Here is a 16,373-nt window from a genome sequence, read left to right on the forward strand (position 1 = left end):
TTTTATGTTTACAGAAGATGGAAATTATCCAGCTATGTCTTATTTCTGTCAGAGGACAATGTGGAGACTGGTTTCAGATGATAGAAAGGCAACAATAGCTGCGTTTCCATTACAAATGTGCAAAATAAAATGGTCAAAATAAAAATTTTGGAACTGTGGTCTTTCCATAAAATAAAAAAGGCAATTATAATCACATCTGAATAAGTTTGTTCACATGGTGAGTTATTAGCCATCATTCTCCTTCTACTTCCTGTTCACCATCTTTCTTTTCCACTAGTAGTAACATCCGGTTGTTTATCAAATCACTTGTGTAATGCGGAAAAAGTGTTTCCATTTCATTTTTGCGAAATACACTAATTTCAATTTACCCCCCCAAAAAACTTTTTTTTATAAAAAACCTGAGCTTTTCTGTATTTTTGTTATATTTCTATTTAGCAAATTTTTTATTGTAATTCCAATTTGCACAATTATATGGTCCACTTGTTATATTATGCAGAAAACTACCTGTGAACATGTTGAACTTTGGGGTGCTAAACCAGAGGATCACAGTAGGTGCCACCCCAATCAGCTAAAAACAACAAACTGATTCAAACAATTTGGTTGGTGCCAGATGGGTTGGTATCAATCAGCTATTGATTTTCAATAGCTGATTGAAAATCATTGACTGGTCTGATGAGTTTTGATTTTTACTGCTGAACTCGGATCAGATTCAGGTGAATCAGCAGCAGCTGTGTGACGCCAACATGTCAGTATGGTACAAAGTTCTTGAGGGACATTTCTAACATCTTGTTGAACCCAAGTCATGGAAAAGGCAGAATGGAGTCAAAATTAATACCGTTATCATTTTATTAGGCTCACCTAATAAAATGTCTGACGACTATTTGGCTCTTTGATTTAATCTTTCTGTCATCAGATTTAAAATAAGCTTGTTGTTTGTTGTGCCAAGCCTCATATCGTAATCCCAAAACCACATAAACAAAACATGTGAAAGAAACTGGAAACTGGAAATTTGCAATATTTTTGACATAACAGAGATCTCCATATTCGAAATAACTGCACAGTGATGTTGCTACATGTATTGTATGTGAATGTTTGTGCACACAAAAGAGCTGGACAACAGTTCTGGCTATGGGGATTACATTTTAGCTTGGAATTTTTGACTGAACTTTTCACTTTTCTTCCAGAAACCAAATGATTAGTTTGCTGCCGATCCATTTTTAGGATTTATTTTTATTTCCACCACTTGAGCCCAAAATCTGCTTCCAAAATCACCATTCCTACAGCAATACCAACTCTATGCTGGGCCAGAACAAAGAGCCAATTTAGTTTTCAGCCAAAGTGACCAAATCCTAAAATATTAAGAGGACCATGTTTAAAAAGTAAAAGAGTAAATGTACCTTATTAGTTAAATCAGCATTTTACTTGCCTGAGATTATAGTTTATTATTTTAACTGCATAGATAGCAGATTTCAATATTATTTTTATCTTGTTTGTAAGATCACCAGTTGATATTTCTAATTTAGATTAAAACCGTGCTTAACTCGTATTTGTGATGTCATCTAAGGTTAAAGTTCATCATTAAAAATCGTTTGCAGAGAATCATACTGGAGTTTTTCAAAAGAAAACCAGTTAAAAGCCCAATGAAACAATTTTGGAAGTTAAAAAAGTACAGTAATTGCTTCCTATATCTCTAAGGCTTTTTAAGATGAATGTGATAAAGTGAACTAAAACATGAAAGGCGGCACCGGAGGAGTTAAAGCTACTCATTTGAAGGTGAACTGTCAAGTATATCTTTTTTCTCGATTCATCCTCCACTCTTTCTTCTTCCCTGTCTGTGTTCTCCATCTCTGATAGCCCATTAGCGAGGATGGCGGCCACAGCATCGGGCTTAGGTCACTCGCAGTTAGCGATTGTACAGCAGTGGGTGGTGGGCAGATGTGTAATTACCGCCAAGAATAGGGTGCTCTCAGCGACACACTGAGGCACAAAAAACACACACTACCTCTGCTCATAATGTAGCACAGCTAGTTGCAAGAGCCCAAGAACTTTAAATGCATACCAAGGACTAAGTTGCCCACCTGCCCATACAAAATGAAACAAGCACATGTGGTAAACCCAAGAGGATGCAACTCCCCACTCATTTCGAACTCCTACTTAAGTCAGATGCTGCAAATGTCTCTATGGTTACAGCTACAGGTTGAATCTTTCTTCCACCTCATCAGAACCTGTAGCTACATTCGTCCTCATTGCTTAGCACCAGGGAAAAGTGTATAATCTGCTTAAAAAAGCACAGCTGAAAAGCACTGCACATGGCTGATAGGCTGCTTTCAGCTTTGACTTAATGTTCCTTTACAGAAGTCACAGCGATAAGTGGGTCGGGAGTGAACATTGATTGGACAGAATTAAAAGGAACTCCTTTGGTACATTGTGAAAAGAAAAGGATCACTTCAAGTTCTGATCGCTCGCTCTATCTCAAATTACAAGCACTTTCTTAAGCTTCATCATGGAGTGCTGTTGCCACAGAGCAGCTTTGGCTGTAACAATGACTTACAAAGTGTAGAAGGACAAAATCAAGACTTTTTATAATTTTATAGGCAAAGGAAAACAAAAGTGCATAGAGGGAAACATGAGAATGAAACAAAAGTACACTCATCTGTCCTTTGGCAGTTAAGCGCTTTAGCTTTAATAAAAATTTTTAATATTAATTATTGATTGTTGTAAATGGCGTGGTTGCTGTGTTTTACTGAAATGATTACATGCAAAAGATAACGGGGTGAGGAGTGAATATGCAGAACATCTCAGTTATTCTATAGCTTTAATGATTAAGAGACAAATTTCTATTTTTGATACATTGGTTAGATTTAAAATACTCTGATGTGAAAAGAGATGTAGAAATTGATAGATATCTGATTGATTGTTCTGTTTGTCATGAAATGCTTTTTGCTTATTTTGTACAAAGTTTAAATGAATTTGGTGTTATTTACACCTCTCCAGAACATGGAGGATTTAGTCCTAATCTTACATATTTAGTAAGCTGTTGTGACTCAACTGTTATGAATTGAAACGGCAATGAAAACTTAAGGTAGGCAGTCTTTTCTATCCGCTGTTTCTGGTGAAGCTGACCGATCACAAAGATTTTCCTGAGATTGATGTGACTCCATTTTAATTTTCAGATGTTTCCTCTTGGATCAAAGTCATGTTATTAATTAATAATTAATAATATCCCTCCATTATAGTTTTTAAGGGATAAGCTCTTGTATTTTTTTAGACATATTGATGCGTTCAGTGTTTGTTTTCAGGGTTTTGTTTATTTCTACAATCAAGAAATTGATTAGAACTAGTGTAGTTTTGATTTAAAATTTTTATTTTATGCATTTAAGTAGAAACTGTTTGAATGTTAATAAATGTGAGTATAAATTTTATTGGATTTCAAATGTTGCAAGATTTTGCATTTTAATTGTCATGTAAAATCAGCTTATTTTAAAAGAAACGGTGAATACTGGGAAATATACACATTGTACACACTCCACAGTTTCCTTTTGACAAGCTGAGTGATTAATTTATTAACATTATTATTCAATGTAATTAGAACTTAAATACACATCTGAGAACTAATTTTCGACACATATGCATGTAAAATATCTTTTCCACATCTTTAAAGATTTGGCTTTATCCTCCTCCTGCCCCCTTGAAAGTTTAAAAAAAACAAGACAAAAAAAACTAACTTTTTCTACATCTGTAAATGTTTTTTTTATTGTATTTCTTATATCAAGAAGTAAATTTAGATAATTATCACAATGATTTGCTGCTCCAACTAAAATGTAACAGTCTTGACAAAATCAGGTTTTCTTTGTTGGCAACCAGAGAAAAAAATTACTTAAACTGTTGATGTAAAGTCAGTTTAGTTGTTTCTCACATACCTTCAGATAACAAATGCCATTTTGCACTTTGGAATACAAACAATAGATGACGGATGTGTGTGACCACATGTACTTAATCATATGCATGATTGAGTGAGTTAGTGTGTGGAAATTTCTATAGCTCTGAGCTTTTGACCCTTCCTATTGTTGCAGAGCTGACCCAAGGCGTAACAGGGGTTGTTTAAGGGCTTTGGGGGGGAGCAGGAGGCACAATAAGGTCCAAAGTACAGCTGCTGCCCTGAGCAGTAGGCAAGAAGAGGTGGGGGAGTTATGACTTCAATATAATAAGTACAGAGGCGTTGAGTGTGTTGCCCTCAGAGCAGGATGTGCATGCAGCCAGTGTGCACTAGATTGAAAACTAGAAGGGATAACGGGGTGGAGAACAAGAGTACATCTGTGGTTTTCCCACTTCCATCCAACAGCCGACTGTCAGAGGCTTTGTGTTATGAGTGAAATTTGTTGGTTGCCCCCTGGAGACCTGACCTGCTCTGGTTCATAGAGAAACAGATGCCCAACAGCAAGCCGTGTCACATTTTAAACACGTGTGGCCTGTTGTTAGATGGTGAACTTTCAGCGGGATGTAGCAAAATGAAACCGTCCTACTTGGAGTTTAATGCACTCGTTTCGTGAAGGGTCTGTGTTTACAAGATGGGAAAGGACACCAGCAATAAACTTAGAGAAATATTTGCTACAGATTACCAATCTGGTAAGGGTGGAAAACCCAATCTGAGAATCTGCAGGCCTTAATTTACATGTTAAATTTTAAAGAGCAATTTAGAATGACTAGAAAAAGTCTGAACAAGGACTGGTTATTTGGAAGGATTATTAGGAGAAAGCGTCAATTTGAAAACAATATCCTTTGGACAGATGTTTTTACAGCACTAGACCAAACAGCAAAACAGGACAAACCAAATGGAGGAGTGATGATTTGTATCTCACCAGTAACTTCTCTGGATGTTTCTTGACGCCTGACAAGATGATGTTTCCAAACACTGTAGCATCAGAATGACTGTAAAAATAAAGGGTGAAGGGCTGAAACAATTAATCTAATAGAATATTGAAATAATCAACTAATTTAGTAATCAATTAATCAAAAACTGAAGTGTACAGATTTTAAAAAAGCCATTTGTTAAAAAAAACCATTCAGAGCAGCAATTAAGGCAAAACTGTACAAGCTAAATATACATTTAACATATAAGATAAAAACACCATTGTCTATCAATACTCCTCAAGTAGCATTTTATATTCACCCAGGTCAACTTCTCTAATGCTATGTTATTGTATTTTAGGCAATAAAATGTTTAATTTCTTAATTTAACAAAATTATTTACCATATTGTAGTAAAAAATCTGCAGAATATACTATTTATTTTGTCTGATTAATCGTCAGAATCATCAATAGGTTAATCAATTGCTAAAATAATCATTAGTTGCAGCCATATGTGTTACAGTGACTCCATTAAAGTCCAGACTTCAACTTAACTGAAACATTGAGAAATGTTGAGATGACAACTAGACAAAATAAGCTGAAGCAACATATTGTGATGAAGAGGATGTCATAATGCCTCAGTGCAGTCACCAACCTGCACCTGGCTCATATACTTCAAAGATCCTATCATTTATGAATGAGTTTATTTATAAACAAGGTCCAAAGCACTCACTTTCTCACTGCTGCTCCTGGTTTTTTGCACTTAAAGTGCCTCCCTGGCTCCCTGGTGGCCTTCTTTGGAGATTGCAGTGAGCTGGGGTATAGATGGCACCATGATAGGGATGTGTTTGGATGGTTATACACCAGAGGAAGTTGAGTTGATGGATTTTTTTTTTCTTCCCCCAATTCTCTTATATGTCTGAGCAGGAGCTGACTGGATATTCATTTTCCTTCTGTCATATCAGACAGACAGCTGTGGACAGAGGAGAAGCTGTCACAGTATTATTACAAGTTTAATGAAAACCTTCAAGTTGAGATACAAGTTTTGAAAGATGAATATGAGATTGATAGAGGAGCAGGAGTGAATGAAAAGGCTGTGATTGCCTTTTCCAGGAATGTACAGATTAAGTTAAAATTCTGCGGGTGTGGAGTGCTCTTTCTGCAAAGCCAGGAGTACTTTGAAGTGATGACAGTTCACTTGGTGAGCTCCCAAATAAAGTAGAACTCGTACTTCAAAATAAAACTTCTTGCAGCTTGTCTTAGTGTTTAGTAGTCTGTGTCATGGATGTCAAGTAGATGATTTGCAGAAAAAAGGGAAACGATTTCAAGAAAGCCATGTACTCCCTTATTTGCCATTTTTCACCTTGCATTTGAAGTATTTTCTAAAGTGTAAAGTAATTTTTAAAAGAGACTTCAAAGCTTTTTGCTGTTTTATGAGTCTTTCACTTATGGATGACCTTTAAAAAATAAAGGATGCCTTTGCAAAAATAATGTCCAGGTGCTAAGCTGCAAAAGGGAAGAGCAGAATTGATTGTTGGACATACGTCAGCTGGCAGTGAAGCATCCCTGCTTTTGATTTTGATGAGAAAAGAAAGATGGATGTGAAGGAAATTGGATTTTCATTTAGAATATCCTTGGGACAGAACAGGAGGATCTTAAAGTTCAAAGTTCTTAAAGTTCAGTCTGTTCAGGAAAGCAATATAAAGCATAAAACAAAATGGGTAACTAAGCTTCTTTAAAAAGCGCAAAGATGGGGCATTTAACTGTGTGTTGTGCTCACTTCAACTGTGTTTTTTTTGTTGTTGTTTTTTTTTTACCAATCATGTAACGGCAAGAGAGGAATGGCTTGGCAAAATTAAGTGTAGAAACCTTACATCCTTGCGTGCAGTTGGGAAGCAAATTTTGAATTACATGCCATCCTCCAAGTGTTGGAAGGTTAAAAAAGACGTATACTGTATCAATTTGTGTCATCAATTGATTTGATTGGATCATCAGCGGATGATGAGTCCATTAAGGTGTAGACTGTTAGTGTCATTTCAGATGCTGCACATCTGGTTTAGCTGATGTCAGTTTATTTACTTTCCAACAAGCTCAGGTTGAAGTGACAACTAATGTCAATCATAACTTCACCGTCGACACAGTCGGTCATTTCAGAAAACGGCAACTAATCCTTTACGGTAAGGCTCAGGATGGGCGAAAAGGCATCTTTACAAGGGATTGAAGGTGAAATACACTGATGACCAAAAATAACATAAACATACATTTCAAACAAACATCTTGCTGACTGCCAAGACTCTGACTGACTTTAGAAAATTTGCATACCATTACCTCTTGAGATAAAACAAACCGTATTTAAAAACAACAGAATGTCAAACCAACACTCTGACTGACTTGGGCTGATTTACTTCATCACTTCCTGGTCAACTTCCTGGTCAATGCTGAAGTACAACAATTGTACAAAGAAGATTGAATGTTTAATGTTCAAACCCAGTTTATACTGTTAGCAACTGGATTAAAATGTTATAAAGATTAATTAAAAATTAACTCCAACACCATTAAGTAGTAGAATTTGGCCCCTTTTCTAACCCAACATTTAAACCCAGTGTTATATTTAGTTTACATTTCCTTTTATTTCCTTTCGTTGCTTCATGGTACTTGGGTAGCAAAGTTAGATAGCTCTACTATTCAGTCTTCGGTTTGGCTCAACTTTTCTACATTATTTTGGGTTGATTTTTCTGTCTTGTAAACAAATTCTGTGTTGATTTGTTCAATGCCTTTGAAAGAGAAACAGTCCCACAGCATCACTGATCCTCCAACATACTAAACTATAGGCAAGAAAGAGTTTTACACACATTGCTTATATGTCTCATTCCAGCTGAAATGCCGTTAGCATTCTTAATTTATTTTATGGTTTTTAACTCTGCTTTCCCAGGGGGTTTGACTTTACTTTATATGAGTGCTAATGAAAGATCTTCCACACTCTAAAAGAGGAAGGTGATTAAATAAGCCACCTCTCTTATTACAGCTTATTGCAAGCAAACCTTATCCAGTCATCTTCCATGGCTGCTGGTAAATGTCATACTGAAGGCAGTAGGAGGAAGAGCAGGAATCAAATTATCTTACAGGTTTAGTTCTTAATTAATATCTAGTTTTTAATTGCACCCTGATTGATTATAGCAACTATTGCATTAAACTGGATTGTGGAACGTACGTTGCTGTGGGTCAGTTAAAATATTCTGACTTAACTTTTATAAAGTTATATGTAACATTCTTAAATGATAATTGGATTACCGTCTGTTTTCAAAAGATTGTACAGGGTACAAAAGTCAAATGATTCCTCGGTCAGTTGTGTGACTGTCTAACCGTGTTTATCTTTGATTCAATTTTGCTTCACTTTTATGTGTGCTCCTTTGAAGCTCTGTCTCCTCTGATCTGATTCGATCTGATTTGTACTGGATTGTGTAACATCTCTCCTTTCTTCACAGAATCAGCCCCAGTTTCTCCGAGGGCTCTTCTTACTTGACATGCTTGAGCCAAATGGACAAAACCGAAACAGTGTGTGTCTGAACCATGTCCACTCCAAAAACAAGATTTAATTCAATCGACTGTCATCAGAAATTGTAAAACTTACAGAACAGCAAGAATATAAAGCGGATACAACTCTTTTCTTCATACACATCCTGCACAACACAAACAATTATTTACAGTTACCTGCTTTTTCCAGTCAGTTGCCTGTGAGTGTTTGCAGTGCAATAACAAAGACGACGCATATCTCTGAGGAATAAAGGTTGTCACTGTTCAGGCTGCCACACATCTTTTCAGTTTCAAGCAGTTTGCAGGGGAATAAGTCAAGCAAAGCTAGAGAATGAGTGTGCATTTAGATAATCAGAAAACGTGTGTGTGACAAAGAAGCTCAGTGATCTTTGAAAGCAAAGCTCAGCATGAACCAGAGCCTGAGACAGACGCAGAGATCAGACAGCGACGGATGAAATGCGTAGCTGCTACTCTAGTGGGATGAGTGTGTGTGTGAAAATGAAGGAGATGATGGGGCTGAGGGAAACCGAGAGGAGACACTCTTCCATCTCTATTCCACTGAGGCGTCTGGGATGCAGATGGCCATGATGCTCTGTCTCCTACCTTAACGCTGTGAGTTCTACTCCATAAACCTACAACAGGACAACAGTCACGAGCATTAAATCAGCTTAGAACCATAAAAGGTGCTCGATGCCCTTCAAAGGCTGCACAGTCTACAAAGGAAAACTGCTGCTTTGATCAATATCTCTCATGCAAAGGCTGCAGACATGGAAGGTTAATGGACATTTAACCTCATGTCGCTTCCCCTGCCTAGTCTGCCTGCTAATGCTTTTGAAATGTTGAGACAGCCATAATCAACAGCTCAGCCTTTTTGCTCATGTGTGTGAGCAGAAACGTAGTGTGGGTGTGTGTGTGTGTGCGTGGGTGTGCGTGTGTGTGTGAGACTGGAAGAGAAATAAAGCATAAAAACTTTGGATCTCGGCCGAGGCCAGCTGAGGTAGCTTCATTACATGACTAATAAGGACTTACTTCTCTGAGCTGAGTTTATTTTCTGACAGCCTCAAGCTCCTAGTGTAAAACTGCAACAGTGTGTGTTAGTCAGAACTGTATGTCTCTTGCTCTTTAACAGACTGAATAAACTTTTGACATGTTCATTTCATGAACTCTGCAGCTTTGAAACAACCAGCGTTTAACTCTTCCTCTGATGAAATCCTATTTCACAGCCTTCTACGAACCGAAGCCATTTTCAGCTCAAGCAATTACAGTTAAATCCAGTTCCAAGCAATTAAAACACAATCACATCACAATGCAGCTGCAGCTCAGTCCAACTAACCTGCAAACATGATCTAGTTATTTTGCAATTCAGATGACTTATCAAACAATTCAAATTCAGTGCAAATAAAATTCAGTCAAGTTAATATGCATGTTTATCACGTGTAATGCAAATAAATTCAGTTCAATGTTAATGATGTCCCAAATTAGTCTTATTCTATTGCAATTGGCTGATTGGAATCCCGTTACAGTACAGATTGCAATGCAAATGTAACTCAGTCCAATTATAATACAATATTGGTAAATCTTACACTAAAAGGCCTGCTTGGAAATTTCATTTCTAATTTTAAAGTGCAGCTACAGTCACTTCCTTTTATAGAGAGGAAGTATTTTTGATTTCAACTCCAATTGCTACTTTGTGATGAACAATTTGCATCAATTAAAGGACAGATTTGCTTTCTAACTGCATGCAAGAAAAAGTTTATGCACATCTACCCAGGCGGGTTCTCCTTCACTCTGAAGTGTGAACTGACCATTTTTGTGCTGGTAATAAGGTCAGGGGCTTTTAAACTAAACAATATAGGTTTCTGGAGGTGGTGACATTGTAAGATAAAGTTTTGTGCAACCCATCTTTCACATAATGAAACACATGCTGGTATGTATTGGAAAGGGCTTGCAGCAGGTCAAAGTAAAGCCACCTCATCTCGAAAAGGTGCCTCAGCAAGTTTTGCCTCAAACTATTTACCTCAATTTGAGGCAAAACTTTTATGGGAAAAAAAGCCGCAGTGGTTCAGAACTTGTGAAAGAGAGGAGTAATGACTGAAGTCACTTCCTCTTTCAGAGCGTCCTCTAATCACCAAGGCAGTGGAGTACCACCAGAGCCCCGTCGCTTCTCCGCTCTCCTCCTCCTAACTTCCTTTTATTGCCTCACATTGAAACCATTTGCCTCCCTGCAGGTTGCTACGACACTCTACCAGCACAACTTGAAATGCCTCCCCTTAACTTTGAAGGTGGATTTTGAGAGGGATACAGCAGCGGTAGAAGAACAAAGATCAAGTGGCTTACTGTTGTCATTAGCACGAGCATTTTTCAGACATTTGGCAAGGGTTTTTAGAGGTTCTTGATGCCTTAATGAGGATTTCAGAAGCAGGAGCTCAACACAGGTTAAATGGTTTCCTTCTTTGTTACAAAGTGTTTGAAAAATATAAATTATGCTTTGAGGTTACAGAGTAATGCAGTGAGACGGGTGAGGCTTCATAAAGTAGCGACACACTCTGCCTCCCCAATCAAATGCCTCACTTCAGTTTTACCGTTTTGTTTGTTTTATTGTCTGTTCCTGTATAGCTAGAATATCCCTAGGGAGTTGTTCAACGAGCAGTTAGAGAGATGTCAAGTTTCAGACAGACTGTCCTTACGGAGGGAATCCATTTCTCAGGAGACAAAAAGCGTAAATGAACTCTTACTGCAAGCCATCAGGCCTTATTAAGGTACTATACTAAGTTCCAGTCCACCTCAGCATCCTACGCTTTATTCTCACTGTTTGGATGAAGCCCAACTGATGGGTGATGTTTTCCTCCCTCTTCTTTCACCTCCTCTCTGCAAATACATCTACAGTTTGACTCTTTCTGAAAGGGAGAGAAGATTGCATGCGTTAAATCAAGCAAACGCAGACTTTTTTTGAGAGATGTTTTATGCTTTCACTTGGCACACTATGGCAGGGTGCTCCCTCCTTGCCAGGCATGATGGTTTTTAATAGCCCCTGCCAGGGAGTTTGCTCCTTCCTCCTCGCCCTGCTCCTGCCACATCCATCTCAACCTGCCCGTGTCTTAAATTCAATTGACCTTTTGTTCCACCTCACATTAAATGGGCTCAAACCTGCTTCACCAAGACTACTATTTTTATGTATTCTGTCCTACTGAGACCAAAGCTTTCATTTTCTGTCCATGCAGCTGCTCATCCTTTCCTCTGCAGTGCTGTTCTCCTTTTTGCCTGGCCAGGGTCTCTTTTTGCTGCTTTCCTCTGTTGTTTGTTCCTTTGATTGTTACAGTGATTGCCGTACTTTATTTGCAACTCTTCAACTTGCTTCAAACACTGCAATTTGCTCATCTTGTCCCTCAGTGCGCTTCTGTGTTTTTTTTAATAAAGTGCTGACGTAGCCTTGCTGTCACTCAGGACAGAAATGAGCTCTGCATTGGTATGGCTTGACAGACCTTGTCAGGTGAATTACCTGCCAATCATTTTCAGCAAATTCACCCCAATGGGCTCAATTCAGGTTCTTATTACATGCTCATTTCAAACGAGTACAGTTGTCTCATCTTTGCTTCATTTGACATTTCCTCAACTTTCTCTGGATTCTGCTTTACCTCGATAGCTGCTTCCCTCGCTGTTGTCAGAGTCTTCAAATCTTTTTTACCTCATTCCACTCCAGGTACTCATTTTTTTTCTTCCCCAACTCTAACCTTAATAGAGGTCTGCAAGTGCGTGATACATATTAAAGACAAACTTGCACAGCTACAGCACTTCAAGTGTGACCGGCACCAATCAGGGCCTGCTGTCATACAATGTGGGGTTTGCTGACTGTTGGACTTTCATGCGATCGGTTTCTTTCGGCTGTTAGTCTGCAGTCTCAGCAGTACAGAAAAGAGGCAATCTTGAAGTAATGAGATCGAGAGTGGATTTCCTGATCCCCTCCTGTAATATTTGGTCCAACTCACTGTGAAAACAGTGTCTGTGTAGTTTTTAAAGGCATCTCTGTGAGAACATGAACATTTTTAAAAAGGTTTTATTTAGGGGTTTTTAAAAAGCATCAACAAATTAAAATGAGTTGTAAAAACAGTTTTAAAAAGGAAAATCAAGCATTCAACAATAGGGATGCAAGTTATTGATTAATGAGTTAATCTAAAGTTAACTGACTGATTTAAGATTAATTACTCTTGTATCAAGGGTGCCAACTAACCTATAGAGCAAAATATTTCATCATAGGCTACACTGTATAAAAAAACAGACATTATTAAATTTTAACATAATTTTTATGTCAATTTTACTAAGTACTGACTGAACAAGAAAAATGTGGTTTTATGCTGGATGTATAAAACAAAAAGTACAAACACATTAGATTGCTGAATAGAAAAATAAAAGATAAAAAGGATAAAATGTGAATAACACTTAATCCCCATTAATTAGCAGACATATATACACAGAAGTATTGTTTGTAGTTGCTCTCGGAGTAATAAAACTTGTCTCCGTGAAGTGCATGAACTCACAACAGCCCTCAAAATCAACTGTGCTTATTGGCATTATGTATTTTTTTCATCGCATTATAACTTTTTGCGTAACGCTGTCATCAGATCCTCACATCAGTAATTTTGATGCAGCTCAGCTGAATGTGCGCTATTAAGGTGAAACTTAAGAATCTCGTCCCAAAGCGGACTCTGTTTGAACCGTATGTTTCTCCTGTTCTGATATGGTTCCGCCATCTTGTGTCAACGGCTGTGCTTAAGGATTACCATCGGCGCCCTCTGCTGGATGGCGGCCAAAGTACAACACTAAAATAAGCTCTAAGCAGACTTTGTTAATCAATTTGGACAAATTTGTATCTAATTAATCATTAATAGACAATTAGTCGTAAGTGGATTAATTGCTTTCATCCTTAACTCACAATTAAAATAGTTCCGGCTGTAATCAGGAATTCAGCTATGTGGTTAAACGTAGTTATTTTGTGATTTAATTAAGCTTTTCACAAGGCCAGGTTGGCTTTTTAATCACCTTTTTCTGCAGTAAATAAAATCCTCATTTTGAAACAGTTTTTTCACTCAATTTTTGTGTTGTTGTTGTTGTTGTTGTATTTTAAATTGTTTAATAATCTGGACCATTTAAATGTGACACTAAAAAACCCCAACAAAAAACTTTTTCGCAGCACAACCCTTTTAACACAGAGTAGCATACTTTAATCCACAAAATGAAAAAAAACATTCTAAGTTATTATTGCTAACCGAAGTGTGCAGTAAACTAATGCCTTTTGGTATTCAGTACATTTAGCCCAAAATGACAAGGGTGCACTAAGGCGAGAAATGAATTCAGAATTAAACTGCGACTCTTATTTATTCATCAAGTGATTTTTGCAACTGATCCTCTGATGTACTGTCCAGCTGTCACTGCAGGACAGCTGCATAAATAATGAGGGGATGCAGGTCATGTGTAGCTTTTGTCATTGTGTCATTCCATTGCTGACAAAAAGGACCCAGCAATGCTGAAAACAACACTTTGTTTCTTTTGTGCAGACTCGATTTGCCTCACGAGACAGGCATGTAGCTGTTGAACAAGTGATTTCCTGCATTGTGCTAATCTTTCAGCCTAAATAACATTAGGGGAATAAATCTAGTAGTCAAGCTTTTCACCTTACTGACGTGGGCAAATATTTGATTTGATTTACTAATTTCCCTGCATTCCAAAGGGTGTAAAATAGGAACATTTGTAACAAACAACTGCTTCTTTGTGCCCTGAAGTGTAGTCGTGAACATCAAGCCCTTGTCAAGTCCTAATGGGGGGGAAGAGCGTGGAGGTTTCCCTTCATAGCCGCAGCCACATTCCTACGATTGCCCAGATATTTTTACAAGTCTTCTAATGAGAGCTGGGTCGCATAACCAAGAAGTCTGTGGCTGTACATGTGTCTTTAAATTTGATCAAGGCACAACAATAAAACTCAAGAGTACGGTAGGAAAATGCAGAAGTGGATTACACAAATTTATTAGAAACTGTGCGATTTGAAAGCATAAACAACCGTTTTTAGTGACTGATGAGCGTTTACTTCAACCTCTCAAAAGCCATTTTGAAATGAGTGTGGGTTAAGTCTCCAATCAGCCTCCTACAATTCAGTTTTGTGTGTATAATTCTCTGAGCTTCCCCTCTCATGTGATAAGAAGAGGTCACAGCTGTTTGGAAAAACCCAAGAGGAAACTACACAAAAATATGCACGCATAACTGTGAAGATCAGGGCTCATTTGCATCTGCAGAGTGTGTTTCAGCTGCAGTGTGACCGAGTGCATGGTACTGTGAATGCTATAATGTGTTTTGCATGTACTAACGACCTTTCAGTCACCTCTCAGGAAATTTTTCATTGATAAGTCATCTCACTGAGATTAGAAAAAAACAAAAAACCTTACAGGGTTAAACCTGGTTCAAAATAAATCCTTACAAGATTGTTTTCCAAATGCTCCATGATCTCATACTATGTGTTGATGTGTGTCCACAGGTTCCTCTTATTACGACAACGTCAGACCGCTGGCGTACCCCGATTCTGACGCTGTTCTCATCTGCTTTGATATCAGCCGACCAGAAACATTGGACAGTGTCATTAAAAAGGTCTGTTTTATTTCTGTTCTCAAACGCTTTACATCAGCACTTAATATGTGCTTATGGAGGAAAAGCAACCAGAAAATCCACCCGATCAGCATCTCATAATGACAGATTTCTGTGCCAGCAGCTTTTCATGCTCCAGTGGTTGATCAAATAAGAGGCTACAGCCTCCTGTTCTTTTCTTTCATCAAAATGTCCACGGATACTTGACCTGCATCGCCTTAAGAAATAAAAGGTCAGCATGAAGAACAAGAAGGGAGGCTTTGCAGCTGGGTGGCTTCTTCGAGAGATATATCTAAAATGCGAACTAGTCAACCATATCCAATGGGTTGCCTCAGAGAGCGCTACAACAAACTGAGCTTTTAGAATTTCAAATTTAAATGTAGTTAAACAGCTGTCCGGATGCGAGGGCTAAATGTCAAAATTCATTGCAGTGCCAGTGATAGAGGGGTGGCGTTCCCTCTTGTGGTTTGTGAACTTTTTGCAGCCAGTGGGCAAATAGTGAAATATCTGAGGTGTTTAAATTACCGACTTGATGAGTTTTCTGTGCTTGCATGTCTATCATGTGAACCAGGCTTTTTCTTTTTACTAGCTTCGCATCTTGAATCCATGTGAGTGTGTTCACCTTTAAATTACAGACTTTGCAGACTAAAGACTTTCCCACAGCTCCCCTGTTGACGTGTTCAGAGGTCTGTGGGGAGCTGGTAAAATTCCCTTGAAGTTTTTGCAGGTCTAACCCTTGATGGCGTATCTCGGTGGCCTCTTTCAACAACGTGGATGATTGCCTGCTTCTCGTTTTAACTTTTTTTCCCAGGAATTACTTCATGGGAGGGGCTGCCATGACCCCTGGCCCCTCGTTGTCACCCCAGTAATCCTTGAAACTCAGGGGGCGCATGGAAAACCTGTTGCACAATCCGCATCCCAAATTAGACTCTTGACCTGCAGAAGCGAGGAGGCCTTAGAGGTTGCTAGATGACAGCTGGGGGAGGAGAGAGGGTTAAACAATCAAAGCTTTTGACTGGGCTACATCAACAGAATAGGGACCCGTTTGGAAGGTTAAAGGTGGTGCTAAGCGTGAAGGATGAGCGGACACCGTGACATTTTGCACGCGGCAGGCGGTATAACTCTGAGCCTTCTTGTATTTAGGTCGCAGGGAAGAGAGACAGTGTTGGTTGAGCCGTGTCTCAGAGTGACATTTAATCTTGAAGTGAGTTTAGAAGAGAGACACCTAGACCTTTTTCTGAGGAGAACCTGAAATAGATCTGTTGACGGAGAATGCAAGAGGAATTTGTAATGTTTTCTAGGTAGAGTGGAAATCTGAGCTACACAAGATAACACATGGTTCGGCTCGTGCAGTGAAACATT

The 16,373-nt window shown here is 38.4% G+C and overlaps 1 protein-coding gene across 1 annotated transcript in view; it reads left to right on the top strand.

Annotated features, from left to right (window-relative positions):
• Positions 1-16,373, top strand: part of rnd2 (Rho family GTPase 2) — a 30,452-nt gene that overhangs the window by 7,948 nt on the left and 6,131 nt on the right. The window contains exon 3 of the mRNA XM_044101247.1: positions 14,905-15,014. Coding sequence (XP_043957182.1) covers positions 14,905-15,014 — 110 coding nt within the window. The remainder of the gene's footprint in view (positions 1-14,904; positions 15,015-16,373) is intronic.

Source organism: Gambusia affinis, linkage group LG19 (assembly GCF_019740435.1).
Source record: "Gambusia affinis linkage group LG19, SWU_Gaff_1.0, whole genome shotgun sequence".
NCBI classification, from domain to species: Eukaryota; Metazoa; Chordata; class Actinopteri; order Cyprinodontiformes; family Poeciliidae; genus Gambusia; species Gambusia affinis.